This window comes from Echiichthys vipera, assembly GCF_963691815.1.
Source record: "Echiichthys vipera genome assembly, chromosome: 16".
Lineage (NCBI taxonomy): Eukaryota > Metazoa > Chordata > Actinopteri > Perciformes > Trachinidae > Echiichthys > Echiichthys vipera.
In genome coordinates this window covers 21085767-21105028 of record NC_139841.1, presented here as the reverse complement: position 1 = coordinate 21105028, position 19262 = coordinate 21085767, and the positions used below count along the sequence as shown (strand labels likewise).

The 19262-nt window shown below is 41.5% G+C and overlaps 1 protein-coding gene across 3 annotated transcripts in view; it reads right to left on the bottom strand.

Annotated features, from left to right (window-relative positions):
* Nucleotides 1-18301, bottom strand: part of arhgap24 (Rho GTPase activating protein 24) — a 69982-nt gene extending 51681 nt beyond the window's left edge. The window contains exons 1-3 of one of the 3 annotated variants that reach the window (XM_083929928.1): nucleotides 17878-18301; nucleotides 5884-6108; nucleotides 2034-2090 (exon numbers count right to left, since the gene is read on the bottom strand). In XM_083929928.1, the coding sequence (XP_083786054.1) occupies nucleotides 2034-2090; nucleotides 5884-6093 (267 nt within the window). In that variant the 5' untranslated portion in view covers nucleotides 6094-6108; nucleotides 17878-18301. The remainder of the gene's footprint in view (nucleotides 1-2033; nucleotides 2091-5883; nucleotides 6109-17877) is intronic. The other 2 variants (XM_083929929.1, XM_083929930.1) reach the window with 2 other exon arrangements.
* Nucleotides 18302-19262: the final 961 nt, after the last annotated feature.

Genomic DNA, 19262 nt, shown 5'->3' with positions numbered 1-19262 from the left:
ATAAGATATTCTTTACTGATTCCACACCACGGAAAGATAGAAATTCAAATAAGATGAAAGAAGATTAAATAAAAGATTAAGAAAAAGCCTCTGTTAGCTTGTTCACATTTGCCATGATTGCTTTAAAAGCTGGCCGGCTGCGAGCTGGATAGGAATAAGACTTAACTTGTAGTCTCAGCTAAAAAAAACAACAACATTTATACAGTTTTGCAACTGGTACTGACTGATGACTCTGAGTTATTACTTTTCCAAAACAGCTTCATTATTATTCTGTAGCCTGGCCTCACCAGACTGATCACAAATGCTTATTAGACTCTTAGTTCGTTTTCGATGTCCAAGGGAACAAAAACCAATAAAAATGCGGGCAAGATTATTGATTATAGCCACATGGAGTTGAATTCACAAAAATACAAACATGAACCAACACTTATGATTCTCTTCTGGGGGATAATACACAGGCTAATACATGTAGCCATTGGAAAGTGAAGTCTTTTAAGTCAGACACGGGTGTTGCCCGGGGACACCAACTGAAATCACTGTTGTGTGAAAATTTGTGATGTGAATCCATACAGCTCCTTCAGCAGCTGCATACTGACTTCTTCTGAGGAAATGTGCTCCCCCACTTGTACAAAGCTACACCTGCACATACCTTGAAATGATGCCACCTAAGGTACTGGAGACAGAGAAAGTGCTCAGAAAACTGAACTAGCAGGAACTCGTTGCAAGTCCAGTGAGAGTTAATTGCCATTTTCCATCCATCAACACAGAGCTTATTAGACATGCAGTCGCCATAGAGGGAATCGTTTCAGTGTGCGTACTAGGAATACTGACAGAAGAACTGTCTGATACTTTGTTTTTTCTTGCTTTAATGTAAAGAGCCTGCAGAAGAAAATGTCTGTGCCTAAATATTAGTGTCTAACCAAAGTAAATAATGTCAGGAATAAGGGAAGATGTGCAGGAAGACTTAATGTGACACTTACATGTGAAATCTGTGTTTGGGTCTGTAACCAGAATATGATGTCAGGCGTGCGTTTAATGACGTACACGAGAGCGTGTTTGGATAATGTCCATATTATTGTCCACATTCCTCTGACATTCAAGTCCAGTCACGCCTGGATGTGATGTATCTCACTGCCACCTTCACACCTTACATGTGCACATACATAAGTATACATTCTGCTGTGATCAGACGGTACTGTAAAAGTCAGGAGTGTAACCATCGTCTGCTACAGAGTTACTGCAGCAGCCAAGGTCGGACAAATGGAACAGTGTTAATGTTTCATCAACACTGCAGCGAGACGACACAGTCTTGCAGTATGAATAATTACAGAACCCCAGTGGCATTTTATTTACTCCCGTTAAATGCCAAGGTCAAACAGTTTTCCATCTCAAGTACGGAAAACAAAGGATCAGTGCATTATTGCTCTGTTGCATTATTTATTTAATGCAATTCCTCATTTAAGTACTTTTCTTCAGATCATTTTGTCTCCAGTTCGGACACGCCCCCTCCCGTGTTTTGAATGTTAATGGACTGACTTTTAAGACTTGTTTTGGCTAGAATTGTAATATCCTAATTACATTTTAATACATCTTGCATTTCTTAATAGATTATAATAAAATAAAATTGATTCAATGTATTCATTTAGAGTTCTCTCATTCATAATGTCATCTCGCTGTACTTCACTGGAATACAGATTACAATGCTAAGTGCTTTAAATTACAATAATCATACCATTTTACCCACTGATGAATACAGGCTTTGTGAGCTTCTGAGTGCATGTGTGTGTTTGTGTGTGTGTGTGTGTGTGTGTGTGTGTGTGTGTGTGTGTGTTTGTGTGTGTGTGATTGTGTGTGTGTGTGTGTGTGTTTGTGTGTGTGTTTGTGTTTTTGTCAGAGATAGAGAGAATGTGAGAGAGTACATGCATACTTGTGCGTGCGTACATCTCCGTGGGCGAGTAAGGGCAGGCAGATGGCATGTTGACGCTAAGCCCACACGTGCCGTGCACTACGCATGCTTTTCAGTGACCCTTCACCTCTATCTGACTCCCATTCTTCAGATTCCGCACGTTGCTCAGCGAGGTTTGGCCCGACTGTATAGGAAACAACATGGTCCCCTGTATTGACAATAATAATACGCTCTTTCTAATAATGTTATCTACAAACATCTGAATTCCTCTGAGCAGCAGCATTTGAAAACAGAATCTCATCTTATGTCTGTATACACTTATTAAGTGCTAGTATTTGTTAGGACCAGTTCAGTACAGTATGTGTACAATGTATGTAATGTATAGGGCACATACAAACAAAACAAACACAAAAGAACAGCTGCAATACAGTACAACAGTCCTGCAACAAATACTACCCATGAGAGAATTTAGCTCCCCATTAAATCCATTATAACCTGCTGTGTTGCTCCCTATTGGCAGGAACTTGTAAGCGCTCCCAAAACAATCCAAATGGCCATTACAAAAACAGTTCATATGAGTGTTTTCCCGTTTGGTTAAAGCAGCTATAATCAATTTATTATTAGGACAAAGGAACGAGGCCGTCAGACATAGCCGATGGGTTCCTGTGAGTGCATGACGTCCAATGCATTCTACCTCATTTTGCTCTCCACACAGTGCAAAAGCCAAACGTGATTGGTAAATACTACTCGACTATAAATGGAAAACAGATTGCTTCCACTACCCAAATCTTGTCCCGTTGCCTACAGATTTTATATCCATATGCAGAACCTGTTTATATAGATTATATCATTTGTATCTTTACTGTTTTGGATCACTCCTGACCGCTCTCATGCCATCATTTTTAGAGGCAGCAGACCGCTGTTTTCAACACAAAAAAACCCCAAAACAAAACAGTCCCACAGAACACTACCTGCCCATCCCCAAACAGTGGACCGACACAGTTAGTGACTAGCTGGTGAACATAGTGCAGCATTTAGCTGCTAAAAAGCTACAGAGGTGGAGATCAAAACTAAACAAAACGGAGATTGGACTTACATTCTCGAGGTAAATCAACTTAAAGACTGAGCGAGAAAAGTTCTCCATGGCTATAACAATGTCACACTACTTTTGTCTCTGCTTCAAGAGAATACAGTCTATTCACAAGACCACAAGAGGTTGCTTATCACGAAAATGTGTTCATGTAAAAGTTCAAGCTTTGTTGTTGTCTGTTTCCATGGGCAACAGAGAGAGGCAGATGTTTCCGTGCCCACTGAGGTAGCAGCAATTAGGCTAATGTGACAGTTAACAAATGGAGACTTCACAGCACATGAGAGAATAAATGAATAGCTGATCTAAATATGGCTTCAAAACCCTGCTTCTTGTGGTTCAGGACAGGGAGATTTAACTGCACACGCTCTAAGTTAAGACATGTATCTTTGTCCCCTGATCTTGACATTAGGAACAACTTTAACTTTATCTCCTCTTTGCCCTTCATGTGTTCTTTCTTTCAGAACATCTGAAACTCCAGACTAGTTATCTTGTAACCTGTTGGGTACTGTGTTGTTTTTGTGCTCTTCCATGCTGCTCTGCTTTGGAGGTCACCAAGGTTTAAGAACTTTGAACGCACTGCTGTGCCTGACCTACTTTTATTGAATTGCCCCCATTCTCTGCAGAAAGCAGCAGTTTCAGGTATCTAAAATTTATGTTGGCTTCAATTCTGAAGTAGGAATGAATAAAAAGTTACAATACACTGAAGAGTAGATGAAGTTGTGGGGGCATTAATGAATATTTCTGGGTGGATAAATATAGATGGCAAGAGTATTTCAAAGGGGAATAAATTGTGTCCTGTCATTGTTACTAAATTATTATGAAAAACTGCTTCACAGCGTTTGTGTCATTCCCTCAGGACCTCCACAGCACCAAAATCTAAAGTAAAACTGCTGGGGCTCCTGTTTTAAATACGGCTACAGAAATAGCAGTGAAGAGTATCTCCTCTTCCTGTATCTGGCCAGTGGCCCACCTTCAGGTCTGGCGCTTTAACCTTCAGAGACTTCTGCTGCTGGTGTGGCTTGGGTTTGGCTGAGCTCAGCCTGCTGGGAAATCAGCCAGATGAAGATGTGTGGGTAGGGGAGCAGAATGAAGATTTCAATTGTGCTCAAGTGTTCGAGTTTCCTCTGGAAAAAGAGGATATTATTTGGGTGGAATAGATATTAGACATGATTGTGGTCCTTTGTGTATTTTTGTTCTGCAGACAAAGAACAGAGCTTCTGGTGTGAAACAGCTTGCTTCTACAATTGGAAAAAAACTCTCCTGAAGAAATAACAATAATAAAAATAAATTGAGTAGCTATCAATGAATTAACGTAGTGTTGTGTTTAGATGGCAACCTGGATTTACTTCTTGCAGGGTGACCTATCTTTACTTTAACCATAGAGGTCAATGCCTAACTGTAACCATTCATGTTCAGTTCTTAACCTCAACCATCTCAAGTGTTTTGCAGATCTTGGGTGGCTATGAATGAGTAAGGGGCACATCAGGAAATATCTGCTAATTAATAAAACCAGTTGACTTTCAGTAACTCCGAATTAAGGATTATACTGTACCTCTGACTCACCGGATGTCAAAAAAAGCCTGCCATTGGCTACTTATTTCAGACCACATTCTCATCCCTTTCTTATTTTGCGGCCTCAAGGCACATCTGAAGGTAGAAATCTGAAGGTTGTCCGTCATTTTTACAGAACACTGAGGGCCATCTACTTTAACTTCAAGTTATTCACACCTGTTTGAAACTGGTACCGACATCGTTATCTTCACTTCACTTGTCTCCTCTCCTCTGTCTGAGCTTGTGGAGAGGCTACAGGCTACTGAACATGTATGCGGACTGTTCGCAGAGCGGCTGCTGCAAAATGGCTACACCAGGCGTGAGAGCAGCGTGATTGTAGTGTGTGTGCACCTGAAAAAATGCCAGTCTTCTATTTTTATTTTTTACAGTGAAACATGAGACTAGAGGGTATTAAGGATCGTGTGAATTTTACTCCTTTAATATCACTTGCAATCTGTATTCAGTTGTCCCTGGCTCCCTGACACTAAGTTCAAGTGAAAAGATCCCTTAGCAGCGCTAAAGAATAAAAATGCAGTGTCTTATTGAACTAATCCTGTGAAATTAATAATTTATCCCTCCTCTTTGACACAGGCATGTCTGTGATTTTTAATGAGAATCAAAAGTGTGTCTGTCTGCTTCTTTGTTCAGTCCACACATGCTCAGTGAGAGCCGCTGCCTGGCTACAGTAACGTTAGGGACGGCCTTATTGTCTGCATCACTCATTGTCTTTTCTTCTTTCAGGGTAGCTTCGTGTGTTGGCTTCAGACAACAAGCTCACAGCAGTTTACTTTGACTTACAGACAAACAGGCGAAACACCCCAACTCATTTGAATCGTTGTTATCTCATTTGGATGTGAGATGCATCTGCTCTGTAGACCCCAGGTGAAACTTTGAATGTTTGAGAATAAATTTGTTTCTTAATTAACTCCATGTGCTATGATGACAAAGACAAGGATTCAAATGGGTACCTTTAAATGTTTCCCATTGTCAATGTCTGCAAGTTCATCGTGCTTTCAACGCTAACACGTTAGTTGACTGCAGAAATCACATCCATTTGCCAGCTTGATCAGCTCAGAAGAGATTAAATCGATTTGTTGATTTAGATGAGGACAGTTCATAGTTGTAGAGCAGTCCAAACTCAATTATTGTTAATTTTTGTAATTAGTTCTGGTATTTGATAATGAACAGTTGATTAATGTGAATAGTCATTGTACTAATACAATTTCCTGCAAGATTTAAGGACTTGGCATCCAACCATTTAATCAACCAATAAAATAAGAGTCATTATTTTTTAAATTAGTTGGCGTTTAGTCTTTCAGTGTATCCGCAGTCTTACCAGTGCTTTGGTCTCCTCCTCGTCTTTGTAATAGTGGAGCTGGTCCCCTCGCAGAACAAACCAGCGACTGTGCCAAGTCTTGACAAAACCCCCTTGCTTCCTGAGCCACCCACACCTGATGACACTCGGCCGTCCCTGCCTCTGGATCTCTGTGCAGGCCTGACCTCTGCTGCGCTGTGGACTGCTGTGGGACACGCACTGGTCGTCCATTGTAGCAACTCTAATCTGCAAAAAAAAAAGGCAAAACAGTTTGAATCGGTTTAGATGTGAAGAAGTTCCAAGTAGGTAATAGGTACACAAATACATTCTGCTATATCTTACAAACAGATGCTGCAGAATTCATGAAGACTGTATTTTTAAACTGGAAAAAAAACGAAATTACAGAGAAGTGCAGTGACTCTAAAGATTTAAGTTCAAACATTCTGCAAGATTGCGACACAAAAAAGATACTTGATAGGAAGTGCAATTACACAAATATGGCCGCAAGTATTTTCATTTTCTTCCAGTTGAATTCATGTATTATCCCAAAGTGAGTTTTTCAAATGTCACAAAACGCATTGCTTTTCTTTTTAAAAACCTCAGCAAATAACACCTACACTATCTGCATGGCTAGACACCTCTTGAGGTGAAAGCGTTTATCCGCTATGTTTTGCCACTCGTGGAACATGGTATTTGAGGCAGACACAGCTGAGTGTCGAGTGAGTGCAAGGAGACAAGGGAAGAAGGAGAAACGTGGGAGGAGGAATTCATACAGCAGATAACAAGACCACAGGCCGACCTCAAATCTCTTTTATCTATTTCTTGTGTCACCCACCTCCAGAAGTTGGCCCACCAGTCTTTCTCTTGTCTCAGTGTTGCATTTTGTCGTTCAGTCTCTTTGAACCCTCATCCTTTTTAACTGTTTTGAAGTCTTAGTATGACAGAGCCCTTATTATTCAAGTAAGCAATCTGATCTGGAGTCTGCACTATATAGTTATGGTCAAACAACTGCAACCACATCGTAAAGGTCTTGAAGATTTTGGTCATGGCAAACTTATTTTTTGGTCATGGTCCACTACTTTCTTTGGCCCAGAGACTGAAATATCTCCCTCCAAGGATGAATGCCACTGGCTTCCTCTTATTTAATATTTCATGTTTATGGTTTCAAGTCAAAACTCTCAACAACCACTGGATGGATTGTCTTGAAATTTGGTTCATACGTTATTTCCGACCTTTATAATGTACTGAAATAACTTTTCATCTACTGTAGCACCATCATTAGGTTAAGAGTTTGTCCAGCACTGATTTACCTGCAAAAGTGATTACACACACACACACACACACACACACACACACACACACACACACACACACACACACACACACACACACACACACACACACACACACACACACACACACACACACCTGCCAGCTCAAGGAATAAGCCTTTTTTTTTACAGCAGATATTTTGACTAACCATGGTAAGAAAAGCACAGCAGCTGTTACATTATTACACCTGGTATTGTGCATACTGGCTCACTGGGTTTGCTCAATGGGACACAACATGGATCAGAGCTACTAACAGAGGCCGGGTGGTTAGAGCAGCCTCCCAATGTAAAGAGGCTGAAGGTTCTCGAGGCAGCCGCCGCGAGTTTGACTCCGACCGGCCTCCCCCTGTCTCTCTCTCACCCATTTTCTGTCTGTCCTACGTAAAAAGGCTTGGAAAACTCCCCCCAATAATTGCGAAATCAGTGGTACATCAAAAGTATCAAGCTGTACTACACCTATGCTTTTCCTGGTATGTGTGTAAAAAGGTCTATGCCGGAGTTTCAATACAAAATGGCGCATACATCTGCTCACCAATGGAGGAGGCGAGTGACAGCCGGGTAGCTTGCCAACGAGCTATAAAGTTTGTCGTTTATAGATCACCTGTTCAACTGAACTGGATAATCTTCCATCCCGTAAATCCTGCCTATTTCTGTGCTGAAGCGAGGTAAAGTAACTGTTTAAAGCTTGTTTATTAGACGCAGAGGGCGTCACTTGGTTTTGTTTTCGTCGGCCAATTTTTGTTTTGCGTTTGTATCTCAAGCTTGATGGGGTTTTTTTTGTTTGTATTTTGTAGTTTTCTGAAGTGGGCTATGACGCAATGGATCACCCCACATATATTGTTTCCATACACACAATGCTTGTTTATCCCTCTCCATCATTCAGTGACTTATACTACAGGACGACTGCTACAGACTGCTGCTGTCAGCTTTAAGCACTGCCATGTTATCAGTGGCTCTGGCTGAGCTTGCCTTGGTGGAAGTCCAAACAGCCCACAGGTCCAGATGAGGACCAGATGCAGCCCAGCAGTGTTCCAGGCAACAGTGGAGCAAGTGCAGCAGGGCTGCTGTGATTTAAAAACTTTCTCAGGTTCAACTGGTTCCCTACACACAGTCCATGTAAGTGTGTCCTGTATGCATGTGCATGCACAAACATGCTCACTACGCTGCTCTAAGAAAATAGCAGTTTTTCACTTGTTTTGCAGTATGGAGGCCATAACCTACTTATTATCTTTTGTCCACCTCTACTTCATCTTTGCTCCACTTTCATGCTAGATTTATGTGGGGAAAAAAGGGATCCGTGCTCATATTTCAACAGCGGTAAAAGCTATCATCTAAGCAAGGGAAAATTATTTTTTTCCGAGATCATTTACCGCTAATATTGGAGGGAATAACTGTATCGCTTGATTCTCCAAGTTGAAAAAATCTATAAGCACACACACGAACACACACAGTCTAGGCTTGATAACACCCATCTGTTGATGGAGTAACCTGCTGTGTTGCCAGTCTGGTGCCATAGCCCCTTTACAATTTCATGCCTTCTGCACAGAGCCTAGTTAGTGCTGCTTGGACTGGCCTTTGCTGCTATGAATTGAAATGGTAAATAACTCAGTGGTTTCATAATGCCAGTAACTTGGAGCTAGCTGAGAGGAGAAACACTATAACACCACAGTGTAATGTGGTCTAGTCCAGGAGTAATAAATTGCCAAACAGAGAGAGAAGGCATAACAATCTATAAATCAACAGACCAATAGGAAAAGATTAGTAGAAAAGTCAGTGGTTCTTTGGCCCACACAGGAACAGCATGATGAATTGAGACCTTTTAGAAAGTTTCTCATTTTAATGTTTATGCTCCCGCTAAAAGCCAATTTGTGGGTTCAAGCAGACATATGTAACAGAATGATGGGGAAACAGCCATACAGTGATGAATCCTATATTTTATGAACATTATGAAGACAGATAATGGTGGAATAAGCAACTGCTTTCAAACATTGGACGATGATAAACAGGAGAAGACATATAGTGATAAATTTCAATATTGCTCTTATAGCCAAGCAAGTGGGTTACTTTGCACAGCAGCTGGATTCTCACAAGATCATGTCAGAATTGCTAACAACCAATTTTGCGAGTCAGGATCAAGCAAGTGATGTGCATTGGATGGTCCACCACTTTGGGCCAGGCTGAAATGTCTCAACAACAATTGAGTTGCCATTAAAGTCAATACATGTAATTATGTTCCCCAGAGGATGAATCCTAATGACTTTGGTGATCAACTGACTTTTCCTTTAGAGGCACTAACAGTTTTCAGCCTAAACCTCTTTTCTCATGCATACTATATTAGATTCAGCTTCAGCAGCCAAAATCATTTAAAAATACTGAAATACAGAATTAACAGTTATAGATTCTCTGTCCAGCTGTTTTTGACAGGGAACTGATCACTTTCTATTTTACTCACGCTTCTGACTTTTTGCTTACCATAAACACTTCGGCTGCCTGCAAGTGTTTAAGTCTTCTAATAAACACCATGCACAAGAGCTAGCACTAAATAAATCACAATTACACTGTGTGCTTCACCAGGATGGGCTAGCTAGTAAAGCTTATACCTTTTTAAGTTAATATACCTGATTTGTTTGAAGCAATAACCCAACAAAGGCTAAAGGCAAAATAATTGACCGGTTTTTCAAACCTGGATTATGTAGCCATTCTTTTTGCGGACACTTCTCCAGTGAGCCCCCTGGTGATGCAGGATGTGTAAGCATCATTCTGATTTAACTGCAAAGTCTCTGCAAGACTCAGCATTCAGCAGCCAACAGCCTCCTGGAGGAGCATTATGTGTCCCTGTAAAACACCTGTATGTGCAGCTGTGTGTGTCTGTACTGTGCATCTTAGTGTGTGGCAGTAGTGTCTCTGTCCCCTGATCCTCAGTTAGATATATAATATGTCACCATCATAACACTGTGGTTAGAAGAGGGACACATAAAACAAATAATAGGATATCTACTTTATCATGTTCATGAGAACTTTTATGAAAGGTAGTTTCAAGAAAAAATGTATTTCACTTGTGAATCATAGACATAGGAATATAGTTTCTAAGATGTAACCTACTTTAAAACTAAAGTTCCTTGTTAAGTTTGGTGATGACACCCAATCTGATCTCTAGACTAATGAATGTGAAAATATGATGTAGCATTTCATTTCCAAAGCAGCAATTAATCCTCTATGTTACCATCTGCTCTTGTCGAGTAACACTTGACAGGCTTTCACGCAGAAAATTAGTTAGTTAAGGTGGTGGGGTGTCTGAACGGGGAGGGGGGATTGGTGGTCTTGTTTGTGTTATATGGACTACAGACTCTGTACTACATTGAACAATTATTAATGAAACACCAAATATTACATTATAATAAACAATGATAGATAGCACGATGACATTCAACCACCAGAGGGCTGATGCAATATTGGCCTCACCCTGGCGGCTTATTGGGAAAATGCGTATGTTTGATGTAGTGGGACAGGTGTGCTCTGGTTAGTGTAAACAAAAGCATAGTGTGGTCTACGGTGTGAGCGTGATGGTAAAGCAGTCCATACTCCAGCCGAGCGCTAGCAAAACCAAGTGCCTTTTATGCCCATGAAATGTCCCACTGTGAAGTAATAAAGATAGAGTTCATTGCTGCAACCACTGCTGCGCTGTGTAGTTCTTCAGTCCACTAGACGAAAGTTACCGGTCACGAGCCAAGTTATTAGGATGCGACCAGCTAGCTCCCAACTACGGTTCAGAGCGTGGAAGCTGTAAAGGTAACATGCCACTGTTCAGATGCATCACTCAATTCGGAGTCATATATTCTGTGGGCATACTAGATTTTAAAAAAGTTTTTTTTTAATGCGTTTTGCAGAGAAGGGAGACTGGCATTGGTCATGGTCTGGAATGAAAGGGAGAAAACAGGAGTCAGAAGGCGAATATTGCGCATAACATTTAAACCTTTTTTTGTTTCGTTTTGGAAGACGTTAGTCAATGTGGCAAGCGTGTGTTACTGAAACCCTGCTTGATTCGGTCTCTTGAGTAAGAATATCCCAGAATTTTCTCACAGAACTTTGACCATACTAAGAAGTCAGTGGGAAGAGACACCCTGACCTTCACTATAAACAAAACAACAGCTCAGTATACAACGCAGCCACAAACACATAGGCACACATACCACAAACACTTGAAAGGACAACATGAAGATAGTCACGAATCAGCCCCCTAAGGTTTTGTGACATGCACTGTAATCTCTCAGCAGGATGCAATATATTTGTGGCTCTGTGGCAGACGAATAAAAATGAATAAATTCCACTAGTAAAAGAGGGAAAAAAAGGATGGACTGACTTTTCTATGAGTTGTACACATCTTTCAAACCACCATTAGTGTTTGTCTCCATTTTGGCACAGGTATTAGTATTCTTTGTGTGTCTGTATCCATCAGCAAAATGGATGCTGAGCGAGGCCATCTCAGGATCAGGGACGTCTTGTTGTTGGTTTGAAAATATGTGTCTGTCAGTGAAATCATAAAATACTGGATGGCTTTTGAAAGCAATGAAAGGTGTTCTCAGAGTAGCCAAGAAGGCTCTGAATTGTTCAATAAATCATTTTTAACTGTTTCCTGGGAAACGGCAGTTTGATGTAAACTGACACACTTGGTGTTTTGTCGAGTGCTACGGCATGATAAACCAGGATAATTCAGCATGCAGTGATGGCAACCTTTACACATCAGTGAAGAATTTTCCTCATGTAAATGATGCCAGGAGCACCATATGTTTGTTGGCTACATCATGAATACAACAATACCCATAAATATAGGAAATTAAGATATCTAGAGATCTTAACAAGTAAGGAAGTTTGATGAGATTGTAAAATCGCTGAAATGAGATCCTGCAGACCTTCTTGTCCATACAGGACTTGTCTCACAGCATCAGGAGGTTGCTAGTTTTCAGTGCTTGCACAGGGTGTTTGTTCCCCATATGGGAAAGTACTGAAGCTAACAGCACACAGAAGGCCTCAACTGCTGTTTGACACAGCTTTGTTTGAATTGAAGCTGCTTTGGAGGAAAGGATATTGATTCTGTCTCATCCTTTGGGAAATTAAAGTTGTGCAAGGAAAGATTTTTTAGGGGGGGGGGGGTAAAAATACAACAGAGTTACTTAAATCATACATTTCGGGCTGCTAAAAAGAAGAGCATTAAATTCCTGACACTTTACAGACTGTGGCCTAAGCTGAACAAAACGGACAGTGGCAGGAAATCTTCTGGGACCACAGGAGGTGGCCGGTCACAACAGCCACAAGGGAGCACTTTGTCGAGAGAAAAAAAGTGTACTCAGCAAACTCGGATCTACTGAATTTCCCATCTTGTGGTTGCTATAAAGCATCACAGGCTGAATTGGTTTACAAGTATTTGCAAAGTGCATTTTACAGGCACCATGCACCAACTTTTTTTGTAATCCTTGCAATAATGTGTCCTTTTAGATTAGGATTTTGCTGAAATCCTGACGCTGGATTTTCTATTCTTTCAAAAATACAGACATAAACATTTCTGTCTTTCCTTTGATTTTTCTCGACAACCAACAAGCCGACCGACTTCATGCTTGGTGAATGTATTGCTGAGGAACTAAGGAAGTGCAGTGTTGAGCGCGAGAAAGTTTTGAACAGGCACAGAGAGGTGTTTTAGACTGCGACTCTGCTTCCTGATCCCAGCACTGGGTTGTTGTCGTGGTTTAAGCTAACAAATTTGTCCAGATACTTGGATATGAGAGCGGCACCTTTCGAGGTAGGATGAATACCATCTCTCCTAATAAGACCAGGCTTTCCCCAAAAAGACTGCCAATTGTCTACGAAGCACACATTATTTACCGTGCCCCCACCCGACAGCCAGCGGTGGAATGATGACATGCAGCTATACATGTCATTGCTCATCAAGTTGGGCAGGGGACCAGAGAAACGCGGACCTAGTTTTTGCATATGTACACACCGACTCCAATCATCTGTCTGTCTGTCTTTTCTCTCTTTTTCTCTCCTTTTCTTCCTCCCCAACAGGTAAAGACAGATGGCCGTCCTCCATATAGCTGGGTTTGTTCGACGTTCCTGTCTTTTAAAGGGAAGGTTTTCGTTGCCACCGTGTATTCAAGGGGGAATTGTTGGGTCTATGTAAATCATAAATAAGTCATTGAGTGTGGTCTTCACCTACTCTGTAAAGTGTCCTGAGATAACTTTTGTAATGATTTGACACTGTATATAAAATTTAATTGAACTGAAGTGAATTGAGTCTGGCTAGCTAAGCTTAGCTTGGCTCATGAATTGGTTGAAAACGCTGTAAGTAGTAAGTGGAAGTTAGTTTTTCTCGTCTGGTTCAAGAAAAAAGAATAATTCTGCTCTTACTTTACAATTCCAAACATGACAGGCAGTGACTCAAGGTTGCTTAATTACGAATGGCCGAATCGCTACTCAGGGGAGGGGTTTGGCAAACTTTCAATGAATTACATTTTTCCAAAACATGTTGATGAAAACTCATAGCAGTAATGTGCGTGTTCATATAAAAGGTTATCAGTGGTCACAGCAAATAATCTCCTGCCTGAAGCCTTAATGATTCACTGATGAATAGCAGACATTTATTCATGTCCTTTAACATGTGGTAGACACGGCCATTACCATCTGTCTGTCTTCAGGCCTCAGTTTTTTGCATTCTCGGCAGCTGCTGTACTCCATATTGGCCCCAGTGCTTGCCAGTAAAGCCTGTGCCAACTTTCCTTGGACGATACAAAGGTCAATGGTGCATTTAGCAGAAAAGTCACGATGGAACAGTGCTACCATTTAGTCTTATCAAGTCTGATTAATTCTTCTTTGACATCTATCTGTCTGTCAGAGTTGTCTGTTTCCCCCAGTACACCACCACAAAGTTGCCAGTAAGATGTGATTGGTATGAAGGACACACGGGATGTGTGGACTTCATTGTGTTTGCAAATCAGCATGTTTGACAGCAGATTGAATTCACCTGGCTATGACATAAACTCTGTCTGTGTTTCGGTAGCAACTATCACCCCAAGGCTAATCCAAATTAAAGCCAACAGTTTCGAGTACATGTTCACGTAAAAAAAAAATTGTTTGTGCATGTGCACAGTGCCCTGCAAACAGCGAAAAAAAACAAAAACATGCAACTGAGGAAACATGAACTTCTAATTGCCAGTCAATGCTGTCAACCCTTTAAATATCCCTAAGCAACCTTCCCCCTTAAAGTCTGCACAGTAGGGCCTCGATGACCCACATGTGTTAAAGACAAATATAACCCTCCGCTACCAAAGCTGCTACGTCGAGAGCAGTCTGCACTCCTACTGAAAAGTCTCAGAGGTGAGAGGAGGGCATGTTTCTCGCTGTGCTGTTGGTGTGCTGATTGTTGGATAGGATGTGAAAGAGGAAGGGCTTCAGAGCGGTCACAGATGGAAGTACTCACACAACTGAAAAAAAAATACAAAACCTGAGCCATTGCTACATCCAACACTCACATGCGCACAAGTCAGGTCTATCTTGATTTAATGCTGGAGGGGGGTGAAGTGAGGTTGCGATCTGAGAAGCTATCCTTCATTATGGGGTAGTTCACGATCAGTCTCTACCCACACAACCCACTGTGAGTCACAAAGACAAAGGTGGAAGGATGAAAGAAGGAAGAGAGGAGGGGATGTGAGGGTGGGTCATATATTGTATCACAAACACAGAAGGATTACTTCTTGAAGATAAATTTTCTTTTTGTTCCCTGCTGCTGAAACGCCAAATAAACTCCCTGGCTTTCCTGTATGAATCAGTGTGTTGAGTCAGTGTCTATTTTGTCTACACACGGATTTAGATGCCATATGTGGCCCCTTTCCTAGTCTACAATGTAGCCTTTTTGGTATGATGCACTCAGTACCCCATCACTAGCAACGCCGCCCCTCCCTCTCCATTTTCCTCCACACCATGTGTCACAGTATGTCTGGGAAACTGAGCAGCAGCCGTGTAAAGAAACCAGTGTGAAGAATTCCCATTGGCCGCCGACTCATTCTACATGTGTTTGACACGCCGCTATAACTGAATGATTGATACTGTAGATGTGGCTATCATTTGTGAATACAGGGGGGATATTTTGAGGACAAAATAAGATACTACTGTCACGAAGGGAAGCTGAGGGCGAAGTGAAAATCACACCTGTGATCATAGTCATTTACCCCAGAGATGTTTTTTTGCTGTTGCAGTTTGTGGAAAGCTGACTCTGCATTTTAACCTTCATAAATGTCACCTTACTGTAGATTCTCTGGGTGAACTAGCGGATGTTAAAGGAGTAGTTTGACATTTGCACTTAGATAAGAACACTGATACCACCTTCATGCCTGTATGGTAAATGTGAAGCTTCTGTGAGCAGCTGGTTAGCTTAGCATAAAGAGTAGAAACAGGGGAAAATAGCTAGCCTGGCTCTGTTGAACAAAATCATCCTTGCAGCATCTTTACGGCCCCCATCAGACAGAAGACGTTTTGTAGGTTGCAAACGTGATGCACACCACACTGTGCCTTTTTAGTTGAACACAGAACTCAGATGAAATATTTTGCCGTTTTGTATTGTTCTTATTCCTGCTACTAGGTGAAACCAGCTTAGAGTTAACTAATGTTTTTTTTAAATTCACGCTAGACCTGAAGTGTAAAATCGTCAAATTAATGTTTTCGGGAGTGATGTTTCAGATGATCTGGTCTTTAAGTCTGACGCAACACCGTTTCAAAATACTATTTCCGGGTCCAAACTACCAGTCAAACAAAACAAATAGCAATGGCCGAACCTGTGAACCTTTTACGATCTTATTTCTTCAGTGAGAGCGCGCTCACACTTGGCACGACAGATGATCCGTGTCGATAGGAAAGCTGTAAAATGACCAGTCCGTCCGTCTTCCTTTCTTTTTTTATTCAAACAACAGAGAACACCAGAAATAGTACTTGGACCCAGCAATAGTACTGTGTCACGACTTAAAGACTTGCTTGCCTGTGTCTGTACAGTTACCAGGCAACCATTGAAGATTTCAGAAAGTGACTGTGCCTAGCAACGAAATAAAATTAGTGATTGTTGTTTTTTTACACTTCATTTATAGTATGGTTTGTACAAATTAGAAAATAAGGTGTTTATTAATGAGCACTAGAGGTGCTAAGCAGATTTTGTTAGCCTCTGTCACGGTTAGCTCTTTTTCCAGTTTTGTGCTAAGCTAACTAGCGGTTGGCTGTAGCCTCATATTTAACAGGCAGACATGAGAGTGGTATCAATCTTCTCATCTGTGTGCCAGAAAGCAATTACAATTCTCAAAATATCGAAGCATCCTTTTACCCATTTTAATTTTTTTTAAATTAGACTCAACTCTATTTTTGCTGCAGTTTCAGTCCTCGTCTCCATCGCTGCCCCTCTCTGTCTCAATAAACAGATATCACAGAGTTAGACCTGGGAACAGGCGAGTGCAGCAGCTGACACGAGGAACCTGATCCCTGGGCTTTCCAGCAGCACAGCTTGTGCACTGCAGACATTCCTGGCACACAGGGGTCATCATATCTTCCCTCCCTCTACCTCAGCTCATGCCTTGTTTGCTTCCACATCTACCTTCTCCATTAACACACCAGGTGGGGGGGAACAAGTTGTAGAGATGTATTTTCTTCTCATCCTTTCATTCTTTGTATTTGAAACCTTTTTTTCATTCTCATTTTCTGCCTCCTTTTTTCTATTGTTGGTATGCTGTCAGTGACATCCTGGTGCATGTGGCACAACAAGCACAATAATCCAGACATAATTGAGTTTTTGTGTCTGTTTGGCCCCTTGACAGCCAGGCAGTGGGTCAGTGTTTTGGATGGCATATGCAACAGTCTCGCCATCTGCATGTCCTGCACCACAATTAGCAAGCCCTCACAAAATGCCGAGCTAACAGTGCGGCAGCACAATACACAGTAACAGACTTTTATTTACATGACTAAAAGTGATGCTTTCCAGCTGTCCAACAGTTATGGTTCCTCATAGAAAATGTTTTTTCAGTGGTGTTATTAATGAAGCTAATATGCTAGATAGTGATTTCAGCAGATCCACCCAGGTGTGACACATCTATATATAAGTGAAAGTTGTGCACCCATTTCCTCTTGTGTGTCTCTACTCTGATCTCAACATGAAGGTTACTGCTGGGGACACAGCTGGATGAGTTATGTCATTGGTTTTACACTATGGAAATACGTCAACATTAATGGACCATTAACCTCAAATCCAGTATAAAATGCGTGATTTTGTGATGTTCAATAAGCTTATTCCATTGTTACCATTGTTCAGTAAATTGAAAGCACATGCTGAGCCTGGATAATGTGTGCTGCAAGTAAATAAAACACATGCAAAATATTAAACACATCCCCTCAACCACCACCAAATGTCACAGAAACTACCATTAATGCTATTCTTGAGAATGTGGTGTTACTTCTGCAATTCTATATAAAGTTCATATCCAGTTATAGCTGCTTAAAATGTGTCTGTCTACCTCAAGACTGGACCAGGCAGTCAGACCATTCGCCTACAGCATCTTCACATTCCACAATGGAGACATTGCCACAAAATCACCAATAAATAACAATACATCAGACTCAGAGGCTAAAGCATATCATAAAATTCAAAGAGTAGACTCACCTTTCACATAAACAGCCTTGTTGAATCCCTCAGCTCTGACGTATGGTGATGCACACCTATTATATCCAATCCAGTGACAGGTAATCAATCAACATCAGCAGAGATCCTGGGCTGAGACGAGAGTTGCACTCCAGCTCTGCTGCTGCTGCTGCTGCTCCCCTCCTGAACAAACTCAGTGTGTGCAGAGTGGACTGAGTTAGCTGAGGTTCAGACGAGCTGTTCTAAACTTTTCCCCTGACTGCTCACACCATCTGCATGCTGAGAAAGTCTCCGCTGTGAACAGGATGGCTGTCGCGGTCAGCAAAGTCACACATGGGGCAGCATTACAGCGGGAGTCCGCCCAGACACATGCACACACACACACATGCACACACACTCACACACACACACACACACACACAAACACACACACACACACTCACTCTCTCCCCAAACACTGCAGCCTATGCAGTCCTAACTCCTCCAGCCATCCTGGCTGATGAGACGCTCCCAAACAGTCTGAGAAGACTGTGTGTATGTTGAGAGGAGGAGGAAGGAGAGAGGGAGGGAGGGAGGGAGTGTGTATGTGTGTGTGTCAGAGAGAGAGAGAGAGAGAGAGAGAGAGAAAGAGAGAGAGTGCATGTTTTAGAAGTCTCAAGATGAGAGCTTTGACTGAGCGGCACTCAAGCAGTGCACTTTATCTTGTATTTCACATTGCACACACAATCAACTGGCAGTTTTGAAACTCTACCGCTGTGTTTTTCACTCTTCTCAAAATGTTAAGAGCCAAGAAATTCCCAAATTTACGAATATAAATCCTGTGTTTCCCATCTATCATCTGTGAGTAATTCAGCATGCAAACACAGAAAGCTACCCCAGCTTTAAGGCGTCTTCAAGATGTCATATACAAATGACTGCGTGTGCAGCTCTACAAACATTTATTCAGTGACAGTGTCCTCACTTTGGTGCAAGCCCAGCTGTATACACAACAGTGGAAAGTGCATCTTGTTTACCTGGGAGTGGTCTAAAATGTCATCCTATTCCACAGAGCCTTGCAGAGGTTCTTTCTGAAGAACAGCATTTTTCATCTATTAACAATGATGAATGTGTACGGTAAATGGAGATAATATCATAGGTAAGGCCTTAATACTGTAGTTATGTATGTGAGGCATTTGAGGTTTCACTAAATTACAGTGTCTTACATTCCTTAGCTCGCTCAGTCATGCAATCATTGAGCTCCTTATTGACTCCTCACAACCTCCTTCATCAGCAGACATCACCAGACTATTGATTTATGACAAGAGGGCAGGCAAAATGAAATAAAAAAAATGTACTTTCTCAGGTCCCCATGGCGACAGGTCGTCAGGCAAGCTCTAAAAATGAAAATTAAGTGAGTATGTGTAATT